Source organism: Acanthaster planci, linkage group LG07 (assembly GCF_054643075.1).
Source record: "Acanthaster planci isolate LZ-2023a linkage group LG07, COTS_SCS, whole genome shotgun sequence".
Taxonomy (NCBI): domain Eukaryota; kingdom Metazoa; phylum Echinodermata; class Asteroidea; order Valvatida; family Acanthasteridae; genus Acanthaster; species Acanthaster planci.
In genome coordinates this window covers 2,237,541-2,262,695 of record NC_141783.1, presented here as the reverse complement: position 1 = coordinate 2,262,695, position 25,155 = coordinate 2,237,541, and the positions used below count along the sequence as shown (strand labels likewise).

The 25,155-nt window shown below is 43.2% G+C and overlaps 2 protein-coding genes across 4 annotated transcripts in view; one reads left to right on the top strand and one right to left on the bottom strand.

Annotated features, from left to right (window-relative positions):
* Positions 1 to 15,633, bottom strand: part of LOC110979719 (multidrug resistance-associated protein 1-like) — a 28,723-nt gene extending 13,090 nt beyond the window's left edge. Inside the window, exons 1-15 of one of the 2 annotated variants that reach the window (XM_022235761.2) lie at positions 15,070 to 15,633; positions 13,694 to 13,867; positions 11,119 to 11,247; positions 10,004 to 10,147; positions 9,052 to 9,165; positions 8,242 to 8,303; positions 7,835 to 7,957; positions 6,236 to 6,538; positions 5,972 to 6,149; positions 4,985 to 5,239; positions 3,555 to 3,758; positions 2,849 to 2,995; positions 1,637 to 1,718; positions 1,210 to 1,276; positions 488 to 614 (exon numbers count right to left, since the gene is read on the bottom strand). In XM_022235761.2, coding sequence (XP_022091453.2) covers positions 488 to 614; positions 1,210 to 1,276; positions 1,637 to 1,718; positions 2,849 to 2,995; positions 3,555 to 3,758; positions 4,985 to 5,239; positions 5,972 to 6,149; positions 6,236 to 6,538; positions 7,835 to 7,957; positions 8,242 to 8,303; positions 9,052 to 9,165; positions 10,004 to 10,147; positions 11,119 to 11,247; positions 13,694 to 13,867; positions 15,070 to 15,129 — 2,169 coding nt within the window. In that variant the 5' untranslated portion in view covers positions 15,130 to 15,633. The remainder of the gene's footprint in view (positions 1 to 487; positions 615 to 1,209; positions 1,277 to 1,636; positions 1,719 to 2,848; positions 2,996 to 3,554; positions 3,759 to 4,984; positions 5,240 to 5,971; positions 6,150 to 6,235; positions 6,539 to 7,834; positions 7,958 to 8,241; positions 8,304 to 9,051; positions 9,166 to 10,003; positions 10,148 to 11,118; positions 11,248 to 13,693; positions 13,868 to 15,069) is intronic. The other variant, XM_022235760.2, reaches the window with a different exon arrangement.
* LOC110979708 (ubiquitin domain-containing protein UBFD1-like) lies at positions 536 to 24,985 on the top strand. Of its 2 annotated transcripts, none has more exons than XM_087139468.1 (8): positions 536 to 642; positions 15,666 to 15,931; positions 17,452 to 17,886; positions 18,711 to 18,890; positions 19,802 to 19,899; positions 20,200 to 20,305; positions 20,776 to 20,858; positions 22,437 to 24,985. In XM_087139468.1, the coding sequence occupies exons 2-8, from the start codon at positions 15,907 to 15,909 to the stop codon at positions 22,545 to 22,547; spliced, it is 1,038 nt and encodes a 345-aa protein (XP_086995594.1). In that variant the 5' UTR covers positions 536 to 642; positions 15,666 to 15,906; the 3' UTR covers positions 22,548 to 24,985. The 2 variants fall into 2 exon arrangements, with proteins under 2 accessions (XP_086995594.1, XP_086995593.1); XM_087139467.1 differs by lacking the exon at positions 536 to 642 and adding an exon at positions 7,810 to 7,924.
* Positions 24,986 to 25,155: the final 170 nt, after the last annotated feature.

The following is a 25,155-nucleotide window of genomic DNA, read 5'->3' as shown; positions in this document are numbered from 1 at the left end:
AGTGATGGTCGACAGGTGTACTTTAAATATCCCCATCATACCCAATTCTACTGAGAAAACACCCAGTACAAGATTGTCTGTATAACTTCAGATGTAGGTCAACTCAGTTCAAACATACATATTCATGGTTGTGACAATAAGTACCTTTGGAGTTGTGATAACAAATTGTCGTGATTGTGTTGTGTAAAGGATTTCTTGGGACTGCTGAGTTCCTGCGATTTTGAGTTGCAATTGTAAATGTGAGCAAATGGAATTATGGGCTGCATTTATAAGTTTTGAAAAAGGAGTTGTGGTTACAAGTTGCAATCAAGATTTGTTGTAATAAGGAGTTACAACTGTGAGTTGTAAATTTTAAGTTGAATAATGAGTCACGATTATGAGTGATCATGAAATGTGGGTGTTGTAAGTGAGCAGTGGGATCATGACTTATGATCACGGGTTGCACTTTAATGAGTAGTGTTCAAGAGTTGTTAGGTGTGAGGCTCACATTAACGTTGACCGCTCCTCTGGTCTTCTCCATTTCTCCCAGCAGGGCGGACAGGAGAGAGGACTTGCCACACCCAACCTGACCCACCACTGCCACCAACGAGCCTGGCTGGATGTCCACATTGATGCTGGAGAGAGACACGAAAGCACCTCAAGGTACAGATACAACTTTCATACTTCCGTTATTCATGTTAACAATTTTCACAGACCTCCTGAATAGCGGTGCTATACTTCTGATTATTTCATGATTAAAATGTAATGGTTGGCGTAAGAATAGAGCTAGTCCTGTAATTAGTTCAAGGCACCTCCGCCTTTGTAATACATATGACATATCTGTCAACTCAGATATATTAGAAATGTATTAACAATTTCACATTGCCACAGGTTTGTGCATAAACCGCCTGGTTTGCTTTCTTATCCACACCGACAATGCAATGCTATTGTGTTAAAAAGGCTTATTACTAGTGTGGTGAGTTATTTGCACAATATCAAAGTTACAGTAATGTGGTTGAAAAGCCATGCTGGAGTGGAATGAGGGAACCATGCCTTATGTTGTTTCTGCTAGCATGGCTTAAAGATGTCACATTGTGCTGCATGTGATCTGGCTATGTGCAAGCAGCACGGAATACCTTGTGTACAGGACTGACATAGTTTTCAATGAGGATGTACATATATCTGTCTGCTTAAAGGGGAAATCAACAAAACTCCAAAGAGGAAGCCTACTTCTTCAAAATTAAGTTGCCATCTTTTGACCAGGCAAAGTCCCCATCGTGGATGTGGAGGGCATGATCTGAAAATCAATACAAAACACAAAAGAAAAAGGGACTTAATGCTGGTAAAAGATAAATGGAAAATGAAACGGCACGGAACAAAAATCATCCGAACAAATGAGAAGTTAAATAAGACAATGAAAGTTAATGTACTAGCTGCCCTGGCTTGTTTGTACATTATTTGAACAAAAAGAACCGAAGTGATGTGATATTTCTGCAGTGCAGTTTGTGATAATTTGCGGTGCGTTTGGAACGCGTAAGTTTATCTAAGAACCGCTGTCAAAATAGAAGGCAAACATACATTGATGTAAAATTGAAACTAAATGACGGCATTTGAAAATGTCATCTCCACGTCAATCTTTTCTTCAAATTAAATTTACCTCCGACAGATCTCTCAACATTCTCGCTGTCCAATTCATCCTTCATGAGGAAATTTTCGATGCGTTTCAGGGAAACATGGCCCTATACAAGAGAATAAAATGCTTCACGTGATCACAGGAATATTAACAAGATTTTAAAGCAAGAAGAATTCTTATTAGTAACCAGTTAATTCATTCTTGTTCCAACCATCAGAAATTACAGGTGGTTTTTAATCAGAAACAATAATAGTACACAAATATTCAGTTAATATACATATATGGACTGGCCATGCAGTCACTAGTGCAGGTCTATGAACCCCAAAGAACTGTGAGTGACCAGATGAGGGTTGTATTTCCTGAGGCTGAAGGTCAAGGGAAAATAGGACCCTCTTCTGGTCACGCATGGGGGCATATATGCAAAAGTGACTAAATTATGCCAGCCCATTTGTGTTTCGTGACACGCCTTTGTCCAAAATGTAAAATAGAAAAAAAACATCAGGGTTTTGTAACTGAACTGTTTTAATTCACCCCTGAACTCATAAGGTGCCAGAGGGAATATGTCACAAGCACAACTATGTGTGTAAAAGGCAATTAGCACCAGAACCAGCGCGTGAAACAACATGTGCGTGTACTCCATTCGTTTACATTACACTTCCTGGTTCAAAATGACATCACGCTTCAGTACTCTATAGGTAAGGGGTGTGTTACATTTGGTGTTGGGCATTAGCACTGTTATGTTTTCATGGCATATAAAATTAGGCTCTGTGCTTTAATGCAAAAGATCACAGATGCTATGTAGTTGACACTAAATGAGTGCTGGTCTCTTGTCCTTGACCAGGGCGGATTGCAGTGTTGTAGTCGAGACCTCTTTAAGACCATCCCAAGACCCCACAAGACCAACACAAGACCTCCAGTCTAAATTCAAGTCACAAGCTATTCAAATGAATTGCAACAAAAGGCTCCTTTAGTCACTGTCCACACAGTTTTACTTGTAACTGGTCTTGTGGATGGTCTTGCGGAGGGTCTTGATTACAACACTGGAGGATTGAAGTCACTACAACCCGTATAATGGCCAAGTGTGGCAATAGTAGTAGAAGCAGAAGAAGTAGCAGAAAAAAGGACAACTTGGTCAAGAGAGCACAACCATCACAGGTTAACTATAAACTGACTACCATTCATTCATCAGTCAATATCAGCTTTATATTGACTGCTTCAGAGGGTAATAGTTCTTACCACCATTGTGCGTGATATCATACTGGGTAGCATAGAGAAGGGAAACTTGAGGATGTTGAAGAGCGAGATTGAGACAAAGACCTTTTCAGCATCTAATACGTTCTCCTCATCCACTAAGACATAGACAGCAAAACTTAGCAGTGCCACCTTGAAGAAAATATAAAAAAGTGAAACGACTAAAATTCCACAATCAATTGCAAAGTGATGCAGAGGGACTGACTGTGTGAATGTTAGCAACAGGCAGAGCCTGCCAATAGAGGAATGGCAGCTGGCAACACAGGTGAACAACATGTGGTGAGTGTTAGTAACCACGGTGAAGAATCTTTACGGGTCTCCATTGATATCTTCCGCGACGGCCAACTCAAAACATCCAGTTTCAGTCGGGCCCAAAATCTGACCTTTCTGCTTCAAAATTAACACAATACTTTCAGAGATCGAAGATGAAATCCGAGTTCAGTCGACGTTAATGTGAGAATTTTAGATGTTCTTTTCTGCATAGTGGTACTTGTAAGGTGTAACTCTAGGCACTACAATTTTGAAGGTTGTTGCTTTCAATGTTTCTCATGTCACTCTGGACTAGTTAAGTTCATGCTAATGTTCACATGATTGGAATAAATAAATAATATTTGCCAAATACGATCAACCCGGAAACATGAACAATCTCCCCCTCAACAGGTCACGTGCAGACCTAATGCGGCTTACTTACAATAAACGGGGCGCTCGTCCAGAGGAAAGTCATGGTGGCCTGCAGGTAGGATGACATGCGCAGCAGTCGCACCTCTCGATTGCGGATTTCCATGACCTTGTCCCGGAAGGACATCTCCCACGCGTACAGCTTCAGCACTCTGATGCCGTTCAGCACCTCGTTCATCAGTTTGAGACGGGCATCTTTCTCCTTCATCTGCCTTGCCTGTAAAGCCAGAAAAATTCATTTTGCACACGCGACATAGCAACTGTAGACTCATCAGAGGAGATGATGAGATGTGGGAAGACACCACATTTATGCTCACTTAGAGCATGTTTGTTTCACATGGATCTGGATCGTGATCTCACAGCTGGTTCACATTATCCATCAGGCGGGTTCTGGTGTCAGTGAACCAACGACAGATCACAGATCGAGATCTGGATCCATGTGAAACAAACAGACCTGTAGTGTTTCACTATGACACTGAGGAGAGGGAATTGTGTTTTATATTGTTGCTGTAACATACCATCGATCCATAGGCTACGCACAGGCACTTACTGAGGACAAGACACCATCGTTTGTTCCCTCTCACTTACTGAGGACAAGACACCATCGTTTGTTTCCTCTGTGCTCTGTGTCTTCTACTGTAGAGCAAAACATGCACGTTTTTGAATGTTTGTGCACATTGGCAAGTCACAACACCAGCTTGTCAAGACGGCATGTGACTTGTGCGTACTGCCCGCATCAGCGGCGGCGCAACGATTTTCAAAGTGGGGGGCCAGTTGTTAGACCATCAGGCATCAGTCATTAATAGGTTGATCCATTAAGCCCCACCCAATTACAGGACCTGCAAAAAGTTAAGGGGGGGGCCAGGCCCCTTCCAGTCGAAAAAGTGGGGGGGGGGGCACTGGCCCCCTGACCCCCCTGCTTCTGCCGCCAGTGGTCTGCATGCGCACGTAAAAAGCATTGCAGCAGCGGCTTCTAGTTCGGTTTACAGGATTAGCCTACAGTAAAACCGGTGACAGTAAAACCGTTCAGTGTTTCAAAAAAGCAAGGTTATCCTAGAATTAACCGTGTGTGAAAGTTGGCATGTGGCAACTCTGGCAGACTTTGCGCACATGTACTGCTGTTCCTGAATGACCTTTGATATGCTTCATTTTGGACAAGTGCTGTTGGAATACTCATTCACCAGCGTAATCACATATTACAACAGGAAAGCTTGACTTAAGTCTAAATGACTGGTGATGAACTCCGAGAAATCACATTGAAGCATTTTCCCCCTGCTACACGCCCACATTCTTGTTTGCAAACATGCCAAGCATGAACCACCTTTTCCAACACTAGTACGGCCTCTTTGAGCAGGGAAACTCTGATTTTTTATCTCAAAAGTCCAAGGAAATAACATAAGCCACTCCCATAGCCATAGCCAGAGATTCAAACTACTTCTGTACCTGGATACTCCGGATCTTGACGGCGACGTAAGCGTTGAGCGGAATCAAGAGAGCCATTGCACCATATCCGGCTAGGACCGAGGGGCCCAGGGTGCGCCACAGGAAAAACAACGCCACCAGGATCTGGAACGGCGATGACCAGAGGGTGTTCACGAAGGTACACAGATCCATCAGCCGCTGGGCATCCACAGACATCAGGTTGACGATCTCGCCGGTCGTGGCATCCTTTCGGGCGGAGTTGGAGAGTATCAAGGCCTTGGTGTGTCCAGAGATTAACGAACAAGCAGAAGTTGTACATTTGAGCAAAACTGTAAACTGAGAAAGGGTTACTAGACGACAAGTTTTGACAGCGAAAGCAAGCTGTCTGGTCCAAAATGGGTAGCTAAGGATGGTACTTCAAGCAAGTCCACTTGCACCAGTGCAATGAAAATGATTTGCCAGTACAGTGGTTTGAGTGTATCTTGGATTTAAGATGGAGTTTGGCAAGTGTGCATGCGCACATCCTGTGAACCAAAGGCTCTGTGCTGACAGGGTGAACCTCGGTTTTCTGAACTGAATTAAATAACCAAATATGAAAAATTGGTTACCCAGACAGATATGAGTGGCATCTTCAGTGTTCCATTTTACAAATGAATTAAACTTCTCTCTCTAAAAGAAGCCATAAATAAATTATTAAATGTACAGGGTGATGATCTGGAGTGGCCGGTGTTTAGTAATAAACATGATAAGATGCTTTGTGCCCTATACCAACAAGTGGCAATGGCATCCTTTATGTCAAAGCATACACAGCGCCATTTTTCGCCTGAATGTGTACAAGCCTGCTGGATGTTGATGTGGGAGGGAGGCATGCAGTGCTGAGGCCATTCGAGTGTTGGCTCGAACTTCTCTTTTCTCATTTGGATAGGGGCTCAACACTGACTATATTTCTAATATTTACCAGGTACAAAAGGTTAGCCACACGTCTAGTGTGTCATCATGGAGACCTACCTTCCTGTACAGAGCACCAATGAGCGCTGTTCGCATGTGCATCCCTGTCAGCATGCAGATGTGGAAGTACTGATGAAGCAAGAATGACTGGAGGACAGTAGAGGCCAGGAGCAGACAAGCATACATGTAGCCTTCCCACGGGTAGACATCTTTGTCGGCGGTGTACTTGATGAGGCCCCTAAGGTGACCAATGATCCACATTTCATTTTTTTTCCCCTTTGACACTGATTTCATTGCTGAATACAGTGAATATTTCGGACTAACCTGAGTAATTCTGGGCTGACAAACAGCAAGATGTCGTGGAGAAGTTTCAGGAAGCACCCTACAAGGAAAACGCGGCCAAACGTCCGGACGATCGCCTTGAAGAGAGACGCCTTGTAGCTCCTCGTGGTACTTTCGGCTTCCGTGGCTGAATGATCGGCTCCTTTGCCATTCTGCAAGTTTGGTCCCGAGAACTTGACCTCGTTGTTGTGGGGAGTGTCACCGTCTTCGTCCAGCTTTTGCACGGGTACCTGGTTGCCCATCTTCTTTTGTTTTGGGGTCGGTGAATGCACAGACAGGTCTGATCTGGAATAGACGTTGAGGTTAGACAACATTTAAATACCTTTCAAAGAAGCATCAAACTTTTCTAAGAAACATCAGAACTGACTCTGTGCACTTTTAATCATTAACAGACTGACTATGAATTGACGGTCATAATATCTAAACCTGCATAACTAATGAGGCACTAATTATAGTTACTGACAAAGCATGTCAGACTAAAAATAGCATATACATGTAACTGATGGAGAATGTGATTATCTATTCCAAGTATAAAGCAATCAATATGAATTCTGCACATAATGAATATTCATGAATGGAATGCAATGGCAAGAATAAGTTCAACCACTTCCTGCCGGGGATTCCGGATCTGGACACGTATGCTTTATATGCATGGCCGGGGTCTCCGAACTCAGACAAAGAGAACAGGGCCTTGTAACAAAAGATCCTACTCGGAACAAAAGACCAGGCTGTTGGGCATTACCGACATTTTTTCACTCTCAAAAGTGGAGATAATCCAGCCTTGTTTTGAAACAGTATACCACGGTTTGGGGCATTTAGAGTGAGCGGATTACCACCGGGGACCAAAGCGCTCCACCACTGCAGCGATGAGCCACACACTACCAATGCATGCTAATCTGGCCCCTATTGAAAAGAGGTCAGCAGCACACTGAGTCAGGTTCGTGAACAAAAGAAAGTTATATAATACCGCACAATCTGGGCTCTTTTTACAAGGCTGCAGGCCTGGCTGAAATACTCAGACATCAATAGATTTTGTCTGTCAGGCTAGAGTGGACACCAGACAGTCCTTCACGTGTTTGTAAGTGTCAAGTAAATGAAGATAGGAATTGTTAAAGAATTTTGAAAACAGAAAAAAAAAAAGATAATTATCCCGGACCAGCATCATCAATATTGATAACTGCCCCCAGCATCAAGTGGTTAATAAAAGTGACAGATGGAATGTTTCATTCCATAAGGTGAATAATATTATTCTTTCCAATGCATGAATGTCTTTTATGCAATGCATAGATGCCTTTCATGTAAGGCCTGAATAAATCCCTGCATCACCCAAAGAAATCCTGAATGAATCCTGGAATCAACGAGGAGTTCAGAAATTCAGTGCGAGTGCAAAAATAGTACTTCCATTTATTGATGGAATGGAACTTCAATTACATCAGTAAGACAGGAATTTATATTCAGGTACTCTATCACAGGAAATACTGGTATAAAGAAAAACAATATCTGCAATATCATGAGGAATCTGTCTACTTTTTACTTTCATTCCCGTTAGGAGACACACAGACTTGACTCCAGATGGCCTACCTGAGTTTCTCCTTTTTCCAAGCCTTCAGGAACCTGGGCATGACTGTGGCTGCCTTGTCCCTCTCCATCAGTGACCAAAGGTCATCTGCGGTCAGTGACTTCTTGTAGCCTTTCAAAACCATGCTGAGAGATTTCAAAAACGTTGTACAACATATTCACGGAGGGATCAAACTCAGCACATTTTAATGCATGACGTGTTTCAAAAGGTTATAAGAAAGCCATCTGATATCATCCTCCTTAAAACAATTTCCAGTTTCCTAAACTAAACATATAAAAATACCACATTCCTCAGAGACATCAAATACAAGCTAGAAAAAACTGGTACTTTCTTGGCAATATTCTAGTGCACAAAATAACATGAAAAAAGATAACACGGAAAAAATGACTGGCACAGAAACGTTTGTCACCTTGAGAACCACCAGAATGTCTGCCTTGACAGGAATGAGACTGAGGCTTCTGGACAAGGATTCTGAAAAAGGTCAACAGTTTGACATTGAAAAGATCACGATATCTAGTATACACATATGCATCTATGTCCTTCACCACTGGCAGCCGATTGATAACAAACTGATATATCTAGAGCATGACTAGTTGACCACTGGAAAAGGCATCATGTAGTTCTTGGGAGACCTGATTTGGCGGGGATGTCTCTGCAGTTTCATGACTTTGAACTTGGATTTGATTTAAACTCAACAGTAAGTCAATGTCGGTTCGGTGTACATTTGCACGTTCGTTTATTTTTATGCCGGTGTTTCATGAAAATATTTTATGCAGGAGTCAACTCCAGGAGCCCCTGGAACTTTTTTGATAGGGATTAGGGAATATCATTTTCTTTGTTTCAGCTGGACGGTTCCCCCTTCCTATTCCATGGGAAAAAAATTTCGGTACACTGTGAATTCCCTGTATGTATCTGAGACTTTCTCACTGCTCATATTCTGAGTAGATCTTGTTTTGATTGCTTTAAAGTCTTGCAATGGTGTAGCATGTTGTCAAGCAATAGCTTAAACACAAAAAGGTAAATGCAATATTTCTGTCAAGTCTCAACCTACACATTATTATCAGAAATACTGCTGCAGAACCTGATCCATGTCTAAACTTTCTGCTTCAAAACCCTATAGGTAAAGGACGCTCGAGAGACAAGAAACTTGAATCTTTCTTGAAAAGCTGAGGAATTCCACCATGACAGATAATGTTAAACTGAACACAGCACTGCTTACTTCATCTGTCGATGAGTAGGGCATTCTGTCTACCATTGAAGAACAGACAAGCTGGGCCAGCACCAGAGCGTAATAAATGTAGAAGGTCACAAAGTGGAAAAGGTCAAAGTTCACCTGTGCAAAGCAGAACAGGACGGCAAAGTTAGAAAAAAAAACAATTAGTGTGGTTCCACCAAAGTCCCCCCCGAACAATGGATGTTTTGAACCCCGAAGCATATTTGCATCACTGATTATCAATGACCTTTCTTGCAATAAAATAACGGGGAACCGCTGACATAGTTTGTACTTGAACTTGCCTGGTGCTGTTCTTTCGTGAAATGCATGTACTATTTAATGGGGCAACTGTGGTAATTGACTTTGGGAAGAACACACTTAACCATAACAGCTGAGGGGAGTTTGAGGGATAACCACAGGCCAAGCACTGGTCCATTTTGCCTGGTACCCAGGATATACATACAATTTGTGCACAGGTTAACAAAAAATTGACCACTAGTCTACAAATGGTTGTCGCTCAAACTTCACCCAAATTGATGATCGGGCTTGCAGATGTACACGTGAAGCCTCCATGTTCAACTGTGTATATCCTCAGTGCGACAACCAAAAAAACTGTGAACAACTGGGTGCAATTGCAAACGTCAATCTCTACCAACATCTCGGTGTGTTCTTAAGAAGAAAGCTACAAGTTTGGTGCACATTCAGGGGAAAAAAAGCTGTTTGCATTTTGGGCACATACACTGTACATGTATGCGCTGTTCATGTGGACAAGTGCATGTATCTTCAAGTCTTGTCATGACAACATACATTTTACTAGCATACAACAGCAATTGCTTACACCAAAGAGAAAAGACTAAAAAATGACAATATACGGTAAAATATTCTGATTGCAACTCATCGTTAAAATTTCAAATCTTGGGGTTTGTATTTTTGGTATTGACTAATTTCTTTGGCATACCCGATCTGTATGCAGTATCGAGTATATTCTGGATATGAACTCAACAATGCCACAGGTTGCTACCAGCAGCCAAAACATGAAGAGCACCCACGATGTTTCCACCCCCTTGATTCGTTGGATCTGGATGATCGCGAATGCTAAAATCTGATGGTAGAAACAGCAAAATTTGTACAAAGCACTGAATATGAATACAACAGAATCAAGCATAATTCATAATAAGGCTTGATTTCTTCCAAGCAACAACAGGACAGATACAGTCCAAACGTTTAGAATTGAAAATGTCCCTCTATTTTTTTTCAGGAAGCAGTAATCATGGACTTAATTTTGATCCGTGGGTCACTGTCAAAGAATCATATAGAAAGAAAGATATAAAGACAGAGTATTTCAACATTGATCAGGCTGATTCCAACATCCTGCAGCAAGTTTAACTGCTTCCTCCCACTATAGAACAATAGACATCTCATTTCCTGTGACCCGAACACAATGAATCAGTCATTTCATATGATCAGTTGTGTATTAATTCCGGGAAATAGAGAATAGCTCCAACATGTATGCTGGATCAGCATGACCTGTGCCATGGTGTGCACACTATACATGTACATGAAGGAAAGCATTCATGTTGTGTTTGCAAAAATGCTTTGGAACTACAATGAAATTTAATCCACTTCTGCAAACCCCAAGGTCAGCAGGTGATGAAGCGACATTCTTCCCTGACACAACACATTTCTTTGCAGCGTACCCCAAGCCCAGTGTTATTTTGAAAGCTGCATTATTAAGATAGTAGCTCTAAACTGAAAGTGCTCACTTCCTTGCCAGTTCATCAGTAATTACGTGCTTTAGTGTTTCTCTGGTAAACTTTGAAAAATCACAAATTTAGAAGGAAAAAAGGTCTGCACTACACTTTGCTTTGGCGACAGAGTCTCTGGCGAATCTTGAGAATGCTTGTGCCGGGACTGTAATGTCCAGCCCTCCTTATTTACACAATTTATGCACTACGAGTTTCCAACAACTTTAATACTTTCTGAATGAAGCACCATAAATGAATTTCATCCATTTCTCACTGATTTGTAAAACATTTCATGGACTTAAGTTACAGAACGGGTACGTGACCTTACCATGGTCAGTGCAGTAAGCGTTGGAGTGAGCAAATACACGCCTGCTATCTGACGGTTGGGCATGATGATCTGTGCTAGGGCAAAGCCTACCTCAGCCAGGAAAAGAATGATCAACAGCCCACCCAAAACCTGAAATAAAAGATATAAATATGCAGGCAAGAATCAAAATAAGTCACATTTTTAGCGTGCGAAACATTCATGTAATGTTGAGACCTCAACAGTTCTCTGAACACATGCATTATAATATAATTTTTGAAGCACTGAAGTTTCAATATATGAAGCCATGACTTAAAGTTGTACTGGCCTTGGGGTTTTAGAAAATAAAACAAACCCTTAATTTTTGTTTCAGTATTTTTTCACTGCCAAATCAGGAAGTGAATGCATGATATGACCTTACTGTATTGAATTTTCATCCCTAAAAAAACAAAAATAACCACTACCGTTTTCAAAATATCTGCAATGCAACAAATATGCCCCCCCTTCGAGTTGGGGTGTTAGTCTGCATTGATATCAGCTTATTTTTTGTTGTAGTCATGGTTGTGATTTTTAACTCTGACACGCTTCGATGGATCAATAGGGCGTACGCAAACACTCATGCCAAACACAGCCTCGCACATCACACTAAACTGAAAAAAAAACCAACCCAAAAACAAAGAAAACAAGAAAAAACAAAATGACCCTATCATTCACAACACAAGCTCAGCCAGTTTTGCAAACATTTAAATATCTTTTTATCGATATCATTCTGACAGCTGAGAAGGTACAAAAAGCCACCCTATGGAAACCACAGGTAGAAGCTTACAAAGACCCGGTTAAGGATTTTAACATTCAAATGGGGAAAGATTTTAGCATTGTAACGGCTCTTCATGTACAATGCTCTGTGCCCTGTGGCAAAGGAAAGTAGCCAAAGTCTTTCAGTTAGTTAACCCTAACCCCACAAGGGTTGCTGGCCCTAACCCATATGGGACTTGGTGCACAGAGGCTGTTGGACTTTGTTTTTCTGAGATATGCCAAACCCAATGCAAAAGCCAGCTGTTATGGGCCTACCAGACCTATCTCCACAGAATTAAACACTTTACTACTGTTTAATTCTGTGTGGTTGGGGAAGGTTAGGGTTAATCTTCTCTGAACTGCAGCCATGCATGTAGCCTGGATGGTTTGAACATGTAACCTCAATTGATCAGTTTTTGCACTATGCCCGATATTTTGGAGTAATCGTCCAGTAGAATCTTTTTGTTGAAAGTTCAATATTAAGGGGACAGATCACTGTTTATTCAGATAGACTACATCAGCAGAACTAAATTGTATGCTATCATAGGGAGGGACTGGAAAGAGTAGTTACTATGGCAAACAAACACGTTCACTAAACAGCAGAGCCGTCATTGCCAGGTGACCTTTAGTGACCCCACACAAACACTACCCTGTACCCTGTTGGATGGGATGTGCATGTACCATAGTTATACTCCTTTTTAGTAGCTTTTTCTCTGCCAATCCTCTGCTCTGAGCTAGCCCCAAGTATTTTTTGAATCTAAGCTGAAAGGATTTAGTTTTTGTCCTGCATGCTCTGTGGGATGACCCAGCGTAATCTTCTTGTTACAGATGTTTCCAGGGGAGAGATCACTGTTTGTGCAGATATACAGAACTACATCATGAGCTACATTATGAGCAATGATAGGACTAATGCGTAAGCTAATGAGGAAGTTTTACAAATCTTAACCCTAACCCTCCTCCATCCTCCAAAATCCTTCAGGCAGTCTTGGAGGATTGAGGGTAAATGGCAAAAGTGCATGGCTGATTGTGAAGGATGCCATGCCATGTGTCGTTTTGCTTAGTCATGCATAAATTCAGCCTGATTTTTTTTTATCAACCGCACTGCTCAAGAATGTCATTTGCACTGCCTCAACATAATGACAGGAATTGCCGGAGAATTTTTAAGGAATGTGGCAATAGGCACACCTCCAAAGAACATTTTCAAGAAATTTTGGAGGATTTCGCAGGATTGAGGGAGAACTCAATTTCTTCACACCCCCCCAATTGGAGGATTCTGGAGGATTAAGGAGGGGCCTAGGGGTTAAGGTTTAATAACTTGTTTTTAGCTCTGCATTAAAAAGTAAAGGTTGCAGAAATGTGCATTTAGCAGACACCTTGGCTTATTCCTTGACCCGCAGACCCTGCACTAGAGCCCTTGAAAAACTATAGGGCCCAGATAACGTGAACCTGTCCTGGACTGTTTAATGACTAGCACAATATGTGTAAATAATAAACAATTTTCCAGAGGCAGAAACATACCGCTTTCATTCAACTGAAACTTGCATGTAGATCCAGTCTGCAAATGTGCCACAGATAACGCCTATGTACACACTGTAAATGTATGTACAAAAACAAGGGAATGTGTTTGAGAGACGTTTATGCCCATCTTTTGAGCCGGTCTGTACAAGCAGACATGAAAATGAAGCTGAAACATTTTAGCAGTTTCAAAGGCTTGTACTTCATTTTGTTGGGTGGGGCCACGCATCTGGCAAAGAGGATTGTGACAAAGGTGATCATATTCAAAGTAACAGTAGTTTGGATTTACCGTTTTTGCCCGGTGCAAGCGGGAGACGGGAATTCTTCCACGGTCGTGCTTCCACATGTACCAGAGGTAGAACGGCGCCACCAACCAGAGAAAGAGGAGAGGCACCCATGATAACACTGTCTCTTGGAAGCAGGGCGACAGATCTGGGTGGGTGGAGTTCAGGAGAGATGGCTCCTGAAGTGGAAAAAAGAGATACAGTATCAGGATGGTAGAGATCAGTCTCGAGGAAAATCGACGAATAGATGAGGACCAGAAAACTTTGGTCTTGGCACTGCATGCGAAGGTAGCCCATTTTAAGCACTATACCTTATCAAACTGGCTGGGATCCCCCATCCAACCCTTGAAACTCCTTGAAGTTCTTCTGAATATAATTAAAACTGGAGTGGAATTGATCTCAAGACTGGGGTATTGACACTCATGTACATACATTTATAAACAAACGTGTATATCTGAAAGTCATGCTGATGAGTCCATGGTTACATCACAGAGGACGGTTTGTGTCCGTCCTACATGGTTAAACATGCTATAATAAATATGTTTGATCTCATCTAATTGGAAGATTGTTTCTTCAGGCTTATCGATGTCACGCCCCAACTATAGCATCAGTCCCAACTATAGTTGGACCTGTACCAACTATAGTTGGGTCCGTCCCAACTAGAGTGCTAGAGTTGGGCCCACCCAACTACAGCAGATAGGTCCTGTGTGCATGATGAGCCCAGCATGTACCAAAGTCATATTGTTCACAAATGTCATGTCATTGGTCATACGGCTAGATAAAGCGATGAAGTGCCACGTTTTAGATGAATTGTGTCAAGTGTGACACATATTGACTTGGATAATGATGAGACATTTCCCACAGACACTGGTAAACAATAGTTGGGCAACCCCAACTGCAGCACTAAAGTTGGGACTGTCCCAACTATAGTTGGGACTTATACTATAGTTGGGACGTAACATCCATATCATTCATGAAATAAAACATAAGCACACCATAATCCTATATATGTACATTATACACACAGCAATATCATAAATGTGTTGCAAGTTTATACAAAAGATCATAATTCAACTCCACTAAAATCTTAAAATCTCTAGCAGGTATGAATACCGCAAAACCCACATCAATGGACTGGAACAAAGCCTGTATTAAGTTGGATTTTTTTCCCATCCATCCCATAATTTCATAAAGAAGGCCTACATTATTTCTACTAGAAAATGAGCAGGGGGGCCGCAAAAGCTGATCCGCTAAAAATCAATCACGGGCACAGGATGAAACACGATTCGAAAAGATTTATTTACCCTGTTATGGTGTTATTTACCCAATTATAAGTTAACAGGCCCATGTACATGGCCAGGCCAGGGGATGGCCTACTTACCCAGAAACCAGAATTTCCACAAAACCCTTTCCACGTGGAGGTAGATGCATCGCTCGCCATACCCAGAACAAATGTTGAAGTTCTGCGCTGGTTTTCTACAAGCGGATTTCTTTTGCCATCAACCGCACATAATCAAACCTGCTCGGCACGCTTCACCAGAAGACAATGTCTGATCACTAGTGCTGCCTGCGGCCGGCCGCGGTTTTTCATCGAGATCGGCAAAACCAACGCGTTTGCGTACGTACGTGCGCGCGTGCGGGCTCGTGCTTTTTGTTTCATAGTGCACTGAACCAATTCAAGCTCCATTGAAAATAGTGTAAAATCAACCAAGTTTGGAGCCCCATGGCAGGCAACTTAAGTCCCTGAAGCCTCTCAAACAAAAACAGTGTGTTGTTTGGTCCTTCAGATTTTATTTGATTTTCAATTTTTAGTAGGTTAACCGATGAATTTTTTAATTATCCGCCCAAAACAAACTCACCCCCCAAAAAGTGAATGTTGCCAAGCCCTCCCAGCGGCCATTTTTCAAATGACATCCCTCACCTTACCAGCCTCTTCTGACTAATTTTCAATCCCATTTTTGTCTGCTTTGCCCCAAGATGGGTGCCCCTGAATCTACAGAGATGATCCTGGGCTATACTGACACACTCCCACCATTTCATGGCACATACGGACCCCTCTTTTCGAAACAATCTCTGGGGGGTACTTTTTATGCGCCTCGTCCTGAATTTTCCTTGAATTGGGACACTTCACCCTTCAGACAGACCTAAACAGCTGTTCTGCAGAGTAGCGCCCTCCAGCGGATCATAATTGCCATTACTGTTGCAACATCAAGCAAAGATGGCGACGAACAGCGGCGACAGAGGTAAAACTTGTCATCAAAAACATTAGTTTAACTCGTCATAATCTTGCCCTGATGCAATTTCAATGAAAATAATTGTGATTTTGAAAAGTATTATATTTTTGCCAATTTGAATGTTCATTCAACATTCAACGAGCAGTTGCACTTTGACATATTTGAAATGTCCGAAAGCAAGGCAAGCGACCCTCACCTGCTCACCATGCTCACTCCGCTCGTGTCAGTCACTGCTCGCTCACCTGCTCACCTAACATGCCTAACGTTAGGTCTAGATCTACATCATGACCTAGGTTTGGGCATGTTGGGGGTTTTATCCTAAATTGTACCGTGGGCCTCGGCCTATGGCTGCAAATTATGGCATATTCGGCGAATTTCTATTCATCATTTCATACTATTTACCTAGTACCTCCAACCACAGGCTCCATGTACCAGCACCCCAGTGTCATTGAAAAGAAAGAGGCTGGACCAACCAAGAGTTTTTATTTTAAGATGCCCATTCCCTTGTCGGGGATTGTATACTTGGGGACCCCCTAGTTGTTTGTCATATTAATCTTGCAAAACGAGCAAGTTCTCCCAAAAAACAAAGGCAACGCTCCTTAATTGCACTGACCCTATTTTTTGGAAATTTCAAATTGTGAGAAAATGTGACTTTCTTACTGATACCAGCCACGTCAATTTGAATCCACCATGTGTAGTGTTAAAACACTTGCAGAATCCCGTCATAATTACCCTCAAACTCAAAATGCCCTTTTTTGAAAAAGTCAACCCTACAGACAGTTAGTGAGCATGATGTCACACTCATTTACCAAGGTGAATTCAAAAGTTAAAATGTAGCTCTCTCTTCTATTATAGGAACAGGGTCCCCAAATTTACAATCTCCCCCCCCCTCCCGTTGAACCCTGCCCTTCCCCTCACATGACTCGTTCAGCATATTTTAGACAGACAACCTGACAAGACACGTTAGGCGAACACATTCAGTTGTTTCAATCAACATTGGATAGTCTTAAGTGAACTTGTTTGGAAACAAGGGACAAGCACGGACAGTGGTCTGCGTTTGCAAATGAAATGGTGTGTCATCCCATGGAACTGCAGTTCAGCATGCCTTCCCTAGCGTTTTGCTTAGTATATTTATTTACTTCCTGTGTTCCTCCGTCAGGGTGATATTCACCTGATGAAATAAGCAATATCAGTTTTTGAAGTCAGTTTTTTCATTCAAAAATGTATAATTTACACATTTAAAAATCTGTGGAACGTACGGGGGTTTCCCTCCACAGCTTCAAAATGCAGCCTGTAGTGGGAGCCCTTCCAATATCAGTCACACAGGATGGTTAATGTAAACAAGAGCCCACCCCTCCACCTCCCGAAATGTTTGAGCTGATTTATATGAAGGCAGGCTGTCAACCCTGACTCATGCACAGTGTGTTTGCATGCAAAGTGCACAGTTTCCGGTTGCCCGTCTGCATGTAAAGTGCCTTACTTCGTGCCTTTTTTTTGTCCCCAACTTTCTGTTTGGTATTTGTAATTAGGCAGCGATCCTGACATGAGCGATGACAATGCAAAGAAGCCGAGGTGTTCACCTTCAGACCCGACACTGAAGACCCCGATTCAGGAAACCGGGGGGACGAATGGTTCCAGCGAAGCCAACATGGAGTCTGCCTGCCAGCCGAGCCCAACCTCAAACTCTCAAAGTCAGACAAACAGTGCCGGTGAGCCGGTTGACTCGTCCGCCGCCATGGAAACTGAGGACAGACAAAAGGACACTGGAAACGGTGCTGAGGTTGCTATGGACGTTTCGGCTGAAGCCAAATCGAGTAATTCTGCGGAGGAGACGACACCGGAAGTGTTAAAACCCAAAGAAATGGTGGACTTCAAAGTCATGTATAACAAACAGAAATATGACGTCAGCTTTGATCTGGACGGGACCGTTGCAACTCTCAAAACACACGTACAGACGATAACAAGTGAGTTCATTGGTTTTTAGTCCTAATGACCCTCAACCAGCCAGACTCCAACACCAAGGCCTGTCGGCATCTGTTAGGATGAGTACTGACTCTAGTATACTGACTGTTTCATGTGGGATTAGGCATATCACAAATGAACAGAATTCATGTGCGCATTTTGCACTATGGTGTTGGGATTAGCAAGGATGAGGTAGGTTCCTCGTAAATCATTGGCGGGAGTTAGGGTAAGTCTTTGACATTCAGCTCACAACCCACCTGTTGGTTGCTAGCAGTGAATCCATTCAGTCCAGGACCACTGACTGACTAGTGATTTGTTTTGACTTGCCTTACAATCTGTGCAGTGGTGTCAAAGTTAAAACATCTCCAGTTGACCTATGGCCACGGTCCTGCTGTTCCCTGCTCTGTAATGTTTTTTTATTTTACACATGGCCGTTGGTAACCAGAGACCAACTTCAGTAGGCTGGTTCTGAGAAGCAGACTACACTGGACCAACCGCTGTTGACTAGCATGGTCTAAAAAAAATGCTTCCCCGGACATCTTGCTAAGCTAATTTATGTAGTCAGCTAACATTGGCAGAGCACCAGGGACCAACAATACACATACAGTGACTTTTAAGGTGATAATCGGTTGTTGCTCAGCGAGTGATCTCACGGCTTAGCTAATTTTTGACCTAACATGTGCTTTTGCCAGCTCTGTGAAACAATCCTACAGAACTTGGCACGTTGAGTTTGGTTTGTCTCAGGTTATGCACGTCCCGTGTCCATTTTGCATATTTTGTAATTGGACAACATTTCACAAGCTGCATTGATGCGATTCTATGGCAGGCGTTCCCGCAGAGATGCAGAAGCTGATGTACCGAGGCTTGATGAAGGACGACAAAACCCTGCGAGAGCTGAACGTCAGCAAAGGGGTCAAGCTGATGCTGATTGGCTCCACGATGAATGATGTCATGGAGGTCAACAAGCCCGTCCCCAAGGGAGCCACCAAGGTCAAAGAGGAAACAGGTGAAATGGGTGTTATTATAACACTGGAGAGCACTTCGAAGACAGTTATAACAACATTTCTGATGCCCAAGTGATTGCAAAACACAAGTGTCTTTCATCTACAATACCTTTTTTTTAACGTCTTGGTGTGTGCATTTTGCCTTTCAAGCAAGTGACAACCCTGGTAGAGAATATCTGGTGCGATCAAGCAATACCAGTCTTTTGTCAACCTTTTTCAATTTGTGCATTTTATTGATTTGAAAAAGAACACAGTATCAATTTTATCAATAAAATAAATAAATCAATATTTATTTGCCGTGAAAGCCCATGTTCGTACACCTTTGGTTCAACTGTTGTAGCAATCAAAGTTTTGAAAGATGTAACATTTGATTTCAAGATGTTCACTTGAAATGGACATTTCCGAGTCCTGCTCATTTTGCTTTCTTGCATCATTTATGAATGACAATAGACGAAGCAGAAATGTTCGCTCTAAAACTTCCCAAAGCTCTTCTGTCTCATGTGCATGCACGTGCATGCATTAACGGCAGAAAGAAAACGTCTCCCAGTGATATGTGATATGCAGATATGTCGCCCTGTCATGTGATGGTTCTGGGCCAAGTATCCAAGACAGAGATATCACAATTACTTATATCTTTCACCAGCGTAATTTTACAGAAGAGATAAAACTCTCATTTTGCCATCCAACTAATTTTTTAAATCCTGAGATCACAAACCTACTCGGCCTATTTGAGAACAGTAAATTGAATAGTCGTCTTCCCTCTCTGCTAGGAATGAAAGTTCCTTATCCAAGGTTCCAGAGTTCTCAGGTTCCAGAAAACTATGAACTATTGCATTGGTATCAGTACTTTTGAGGAACTTGCATGAGACACGCTTTGATAGTGGGTACTGTTATTTGTTTCCTTCTCCCAAAGCACCGGCAAAGGAGCCACTGTGCAAACAAAAAATGCACAAGAAGATCCTGGACAAAGGCATGCCGGAGGACGTCATGCCTGGATTAAAGAACAGACAGGTACTTGGCATTGAAAAATTTACTCCGAACCCCAATCCTTCTTAATTCACCTTCTGTAAACTCCACTGTGAGGTTTTCAGAGGACATTTGCAAGTTTAGCTAATGTAACTGAAGGTTTGTCATTTGTACATGCATGCGTGAAGAGTTTATTGTCACAACATACTTGAGGAAAGCTTGTAAGTTTTCAAGCTTGTTGAACAGAGGCTTAACTTCATTAAGGTTACTCAGGCAGGCTTCCTGACACAGTACTGTTGTCTGACCCATGAGTAACATTTTTGACCTTTGGCCCTCCCTGGACAGGAGTCGTTACCATCAGTGCCCATCTCGGGGATGTACAACAAGGCAGGAGGTAAGGTACGACTCACATTCAAACTGGAGATCGATCAACTCTGGATTGGAACAAAAGGTAAAATACCAAATAACCAGCTCTCTGTCTAGCAGCTTTTATGTCATGTGTGAAAGTTGTGTGGTTTTGTGAACCAGTAAAGCGTGATCTTCTAAACCCTCCTATGCAAACATGTATTTGGCAAAATGCTGTCCTGTCAATCAAGTAGCTGCACTTTGAGCTGGTAGGAGTCCCCCGTCTAGATAATGCAGAAGTGAATGGCTCTGACTGTTGATGTTACTTGATGCATCTTTGATAAGCCAGCTTTGTCTAGCAGTTGCCTGCGTTTGTCTGTTGAGTGAATTACGAAGTACCGACCTGAATTACGATCTGACTGTTTGTGATTGGCCTGTGTAAAGTATAGCGAGGGAAGTAAATTGAGTGTTGACTGTCTGTGGTTAATACAACTGAAGAAGGATCCATTGTGCCCATTGTTTGTTTTTGAGATGTTGATATACTAACCAGTAACTTTTGTGGATTCTATTTCACAGAGAGGACGGAAAAGCTTCCTATGAGCTCCATCAAGAACGTAATCAGTGAACCTATAGAAGGGCACGAGGAATATCACATCATGGTGAGTATTGGCTTCTTAGAGGCATAGTGAACCGAGAAAGGGTATCTCCTAATATAACTGGGGAGGCACAGTCAGATAGCTGGGCAGGCACAGTCAGATAGCTGGGCAGGCACAGTCAGATAGCTGGGCAGGCACAGTCAGGTAGCTGGGCAGGCACAGCCAGACAGCTGGGCAGGCATAGCCAGATAGCTGGGCAGGCACAGCCAGATAGCTGGGCAGGCACAGCCAGATAGCTGGGGAGGCACAGTCAGATAGCTGGGTAGGCACAGTCAGATAGCTGGGCAGGCACAGCCAGATAGCTGGGCAGGCACAGCCTGATAGCTGTGGAGGCACAGCCAGATGGCTGGGGAGGCACAGTCAGATAGCTGGGGAGGCACAGTCAGATAGCTGGGCAGGCACAGTCAGATAGCTGGGCAGGCACAGTCAGATAGCTGGGCAGGCACAGTCAGGTAGCTGGGCAGGCACAGCCAGACAGCTGGGCAGGCATAGCCAGATAGCTGTGGAGGCACAGTCAGATAGCTGTGGAAGCACAGTCAGATAGCTGGGCAGGCACAGTCAGATAGCTGGGCAGGCACAGTCAGGTAGCTGGGCAGGCACAGCCAGATAGCTGGGGAGGCACAGCCAGATAGCTGGGGAGGCACAGTCAGATAGCTGGGCAGGCACAGTCAGATAGCTGGGGAGGCACAGTCAGATAGCTGGGCAGGCACAGCCAGATAGCTGGGCAGGCACAGTCAGATAGCTGGGCAGGCACAGTCAGATAGCTGTGGAGGCACAGCCAGATAGCTGGGCAGGCACAGTCAGATAGCTGGGCAGGCACAGTCAGATAGCTGGGCAGGCACAGCCAGATAGCTGGGCAGGCACAGTCAGATAGCTGGGCAGGCACAGTCAGATAGCTGGGGAGGCACAGTCAGATAGCTGGGCAGGCACAGCCAGATAGCTGGGGAGGCACAGTCAGATAGCTGTGGAGGCACAGCCAGATAGCTGGGCAGGCACAGTCAGATAGCTGGGGAGGCACAGCCTGATAGCTGGGGAGGCACAGCCAGATGGCTGGGGAGGCACAGCCTGATAGCTGGGGAGGCACAGCCAGATAGCTGGGGAGGCACAGCCAGATGGCTGGGGAGGCACAGCCTGATAGCTGGGCAGGCACAGTCAGATAGCTGTGGAAGCACAGCCAGATGGCTGGGGAGGCACAGCCAGATGGCTGGGGAGGCACAGCCAGATGGCTGGGGAGGCACAGCCTGATAGCTGGGGAGGCACAGCCAGATGGCTGGGGAGGCACAGCCTGATAGCTGGGGAGGCACAGCCAGATAGCTGGGGAGGCACAGCCAGATAGCTGGGGAGGCACAGTCAGATAGCTGGGCAGGCACAGTCAGATAGCTGGGGAGGCACAGCCTGATAGCTGGGGAGGCACAGCCAGATAGCTGGGGAGGCACAGCCTGGTAGCTGGGGAGGCACAGCCAGATAGCTGGGGAGGCACAGCCTGGTAGCTGGGGAGGCACAGCCAGATAGCTGGGGAGGCACAGCCAGATAACTTTTGTGATGACTCGTGACTTATTTTTCGTCATGAATTGTGCACAGGCCATCCAGCTGGGACCGACGGAGCAGTCGCGGTATTGGCTGTACTGGGTTCCCACGCAGTACACCAACGCCATCAAAGATGCAATCCTCTTCAAGTGGCAGTACTTCTGACGATCGGCAGAAGGCACGCCTACTTCGCCGTCATCAACTGCTTCCTCCATCCCACATCCCCTATCCTCAGCAACATTCTCCTTCTTGTCAGACACTTCATTCTCCTCAACTCTGCCAGTAAGACGTTTCTTGTACATAACTCTAAAATTTGGTAGGTAATATTTGGGGGGTTTTCATGTGGGCGGATCCAAAAATGCCATAATAAAGGGGAGGTGTGTTTAAAATATGGTGAAAGGAGAATGCTCCACATCCAGCGAAATGAGTCTTGAGTACATTTTGTCACTTTTGTTTTTTATATGCGGTAGAAAGAAAATTCCAAGTTCCCCTTTGTTGTCAGTTACAGGCATCATTGTTAACAAAGGTGTATGGGTGAAAATGTTGCGTGGTCCTCTGAATTTTCATCAATCAAGATAAGTCGAAAGGCCTTCGGTGAGTTGTGACGAGTTTGGGTCGCATTTTAACATGTTAGCACTCAAATGTGGGCACTTCACAAATCGCAATGAAAAATCCTCTTTTGTTCAGGAAAAACAAATCAACGGATTTATGTTAAGGTTGAGAAACAATTTTCTTCGCCTCTTTAATTTAGTTGCGATTGTTGCTGGAGAATTATTTGGGAGTTTGTTGACAAAGAAATGTAATTAGTATGACCCGCCTATTACACATTTCCTAATTCATCTATTTGGAGTGACTCTTTGTTCCTTCAGATTGTAAATCGTTTTTAATCCCATATTTTGTAGAGTTAAGCGCCCCTGTTTAACATGAATGTGTTTTCTTGTCATAGATTTACTGTTCAGAAGACAACTTTGTGATCGGTTAATGGAATGCAACTAAAAAGGCATTGATGTGTTAGAAGTCATTTAGTCAGACGCCCTCTATGTCAACAACTTTTTTTTTTTTTAATTGACTTTTTTTTTTTAATTTGTATCGTTAGGCACTTTCGAGTAACTAATTCACGGCTGAATTCCCTTGTTTACTGAACCTCAACCCAAACCTTCCACCATTTGCTCAATTAGTATTTGGCACACTGGGTAAACCTCTGGCCCCAGGTTTCACAAAATCCCAGGCAAAAATGCAAAACTGTTCTTGTTTACTTGTTTCATGACGTCCACAATTGTGAACCCCATGTATGCATTCATGTAGGCTCAACTGCAGAAAGGTGTTTATTTGGAAAACTGTAGAGGTCCATGACCGGCCGTATTGGGCCGGTTACTTATGTTCAAGTGGCCGCAATAACACGTTTGAAAATGCCATAATGCTTGTGATTGTAAATATGTATGTGTAATGTGGAGATTTTATTGCAAACTTTATGACTTTTACACTGACATCACTTTCGTTCTGGTGTGTTTGTTTCGCATGTCAAAATATTGCTATGATGTTTGACAATAAGGACAGCAAAGTCTTCAATGATTGTCAGCAAGGGAACAAGTGGATCTTATCTAGAGGGTTTCAAAGTCTGCAGATGTCAGGAGTACGTCATGAGAGCCGTTTTGCATGGTTTCTAGGATAATAAACAAAATTGATCAAACTGCATACCAGCAGTCGCCAGGAAGGGGCAAGGCTCTTTGTGTGGGAGGGGGAACCAGTCATCGGCAATAACCTGACAGACCATCAACAATGGAAGGGGGTCAGTACTCCGCTCTTTTCAGGCAAATCAATGAATTCCAGCCCCTGGAATCTTTCCTTTAGTTTCTGTTCCCGTTTCCCATTTTTGTTTTTATTTCTGGGGGGGGGGTGGTGCCGTCCCTTGCTGTGCCCCTTGTGACACCCGTTGCAAGCATATAAATGTAACCATGGATATGTACGTAGGCTTCTTATATGCAGTGCACTTGTTCTGGTGAAATGTGAGTGGTTAACTCACGTGGGTGAAAAGTATTAGGAACAAAGCTCACACATACACAGTTAACGAGAAATTGTTGGGGACCCCCCCAACCTTAGTCCACCCCTGACTTGGACATTGAGGTTTCCTGTTTTTTTTTTTTTTAACGAAAGATTTTCATGCTTTTGTTATTAACTTTCAGGTGCAACATACACAACCAATTCACAGCTAGTTAGCCAACAAATTCTCTTTTCTTTTTAAATTTATGTGGACAAAAGCTGGAAATCATGCATGGAAAACAAGATGTATTGTATGTATATAAGCTATACACGGAAGATGGACGCAAGTTGGATGGACAATAGATAAATACATGATGTGTACAGTAACATTTGATCAGATCGACATGAGAAGCACGCTGTATGCATTGGCTCAGGTCCTTTGGTGAAAACTGATTGCATTTTTAGCAGACAGTTGAATTGCAAGGCTGTATAGTTAGCGTCTCGCTTGCTTATCGATTGGATGAAATACATGATTTTGTTTTCACAGGTTGCATGGGTTTTAATCAAGAAAATGCAACATGAAATGCAACGTGAAAAAAATAAAAATTGTAGCATGTAATGCACTGAGCATTGTTTGAGTTTGAATTTTTGGGGTGTAGTAATTAGCTGCATTTTATTGAAATGGTACATCCTTCTATGATATTGACATGATGGAAAGGAACATTTATTTATCCATTATCTTTAGGTCACCTTTTCCCCAAGGCTATTACTCTGCGATCAACCTTTTTGTTTA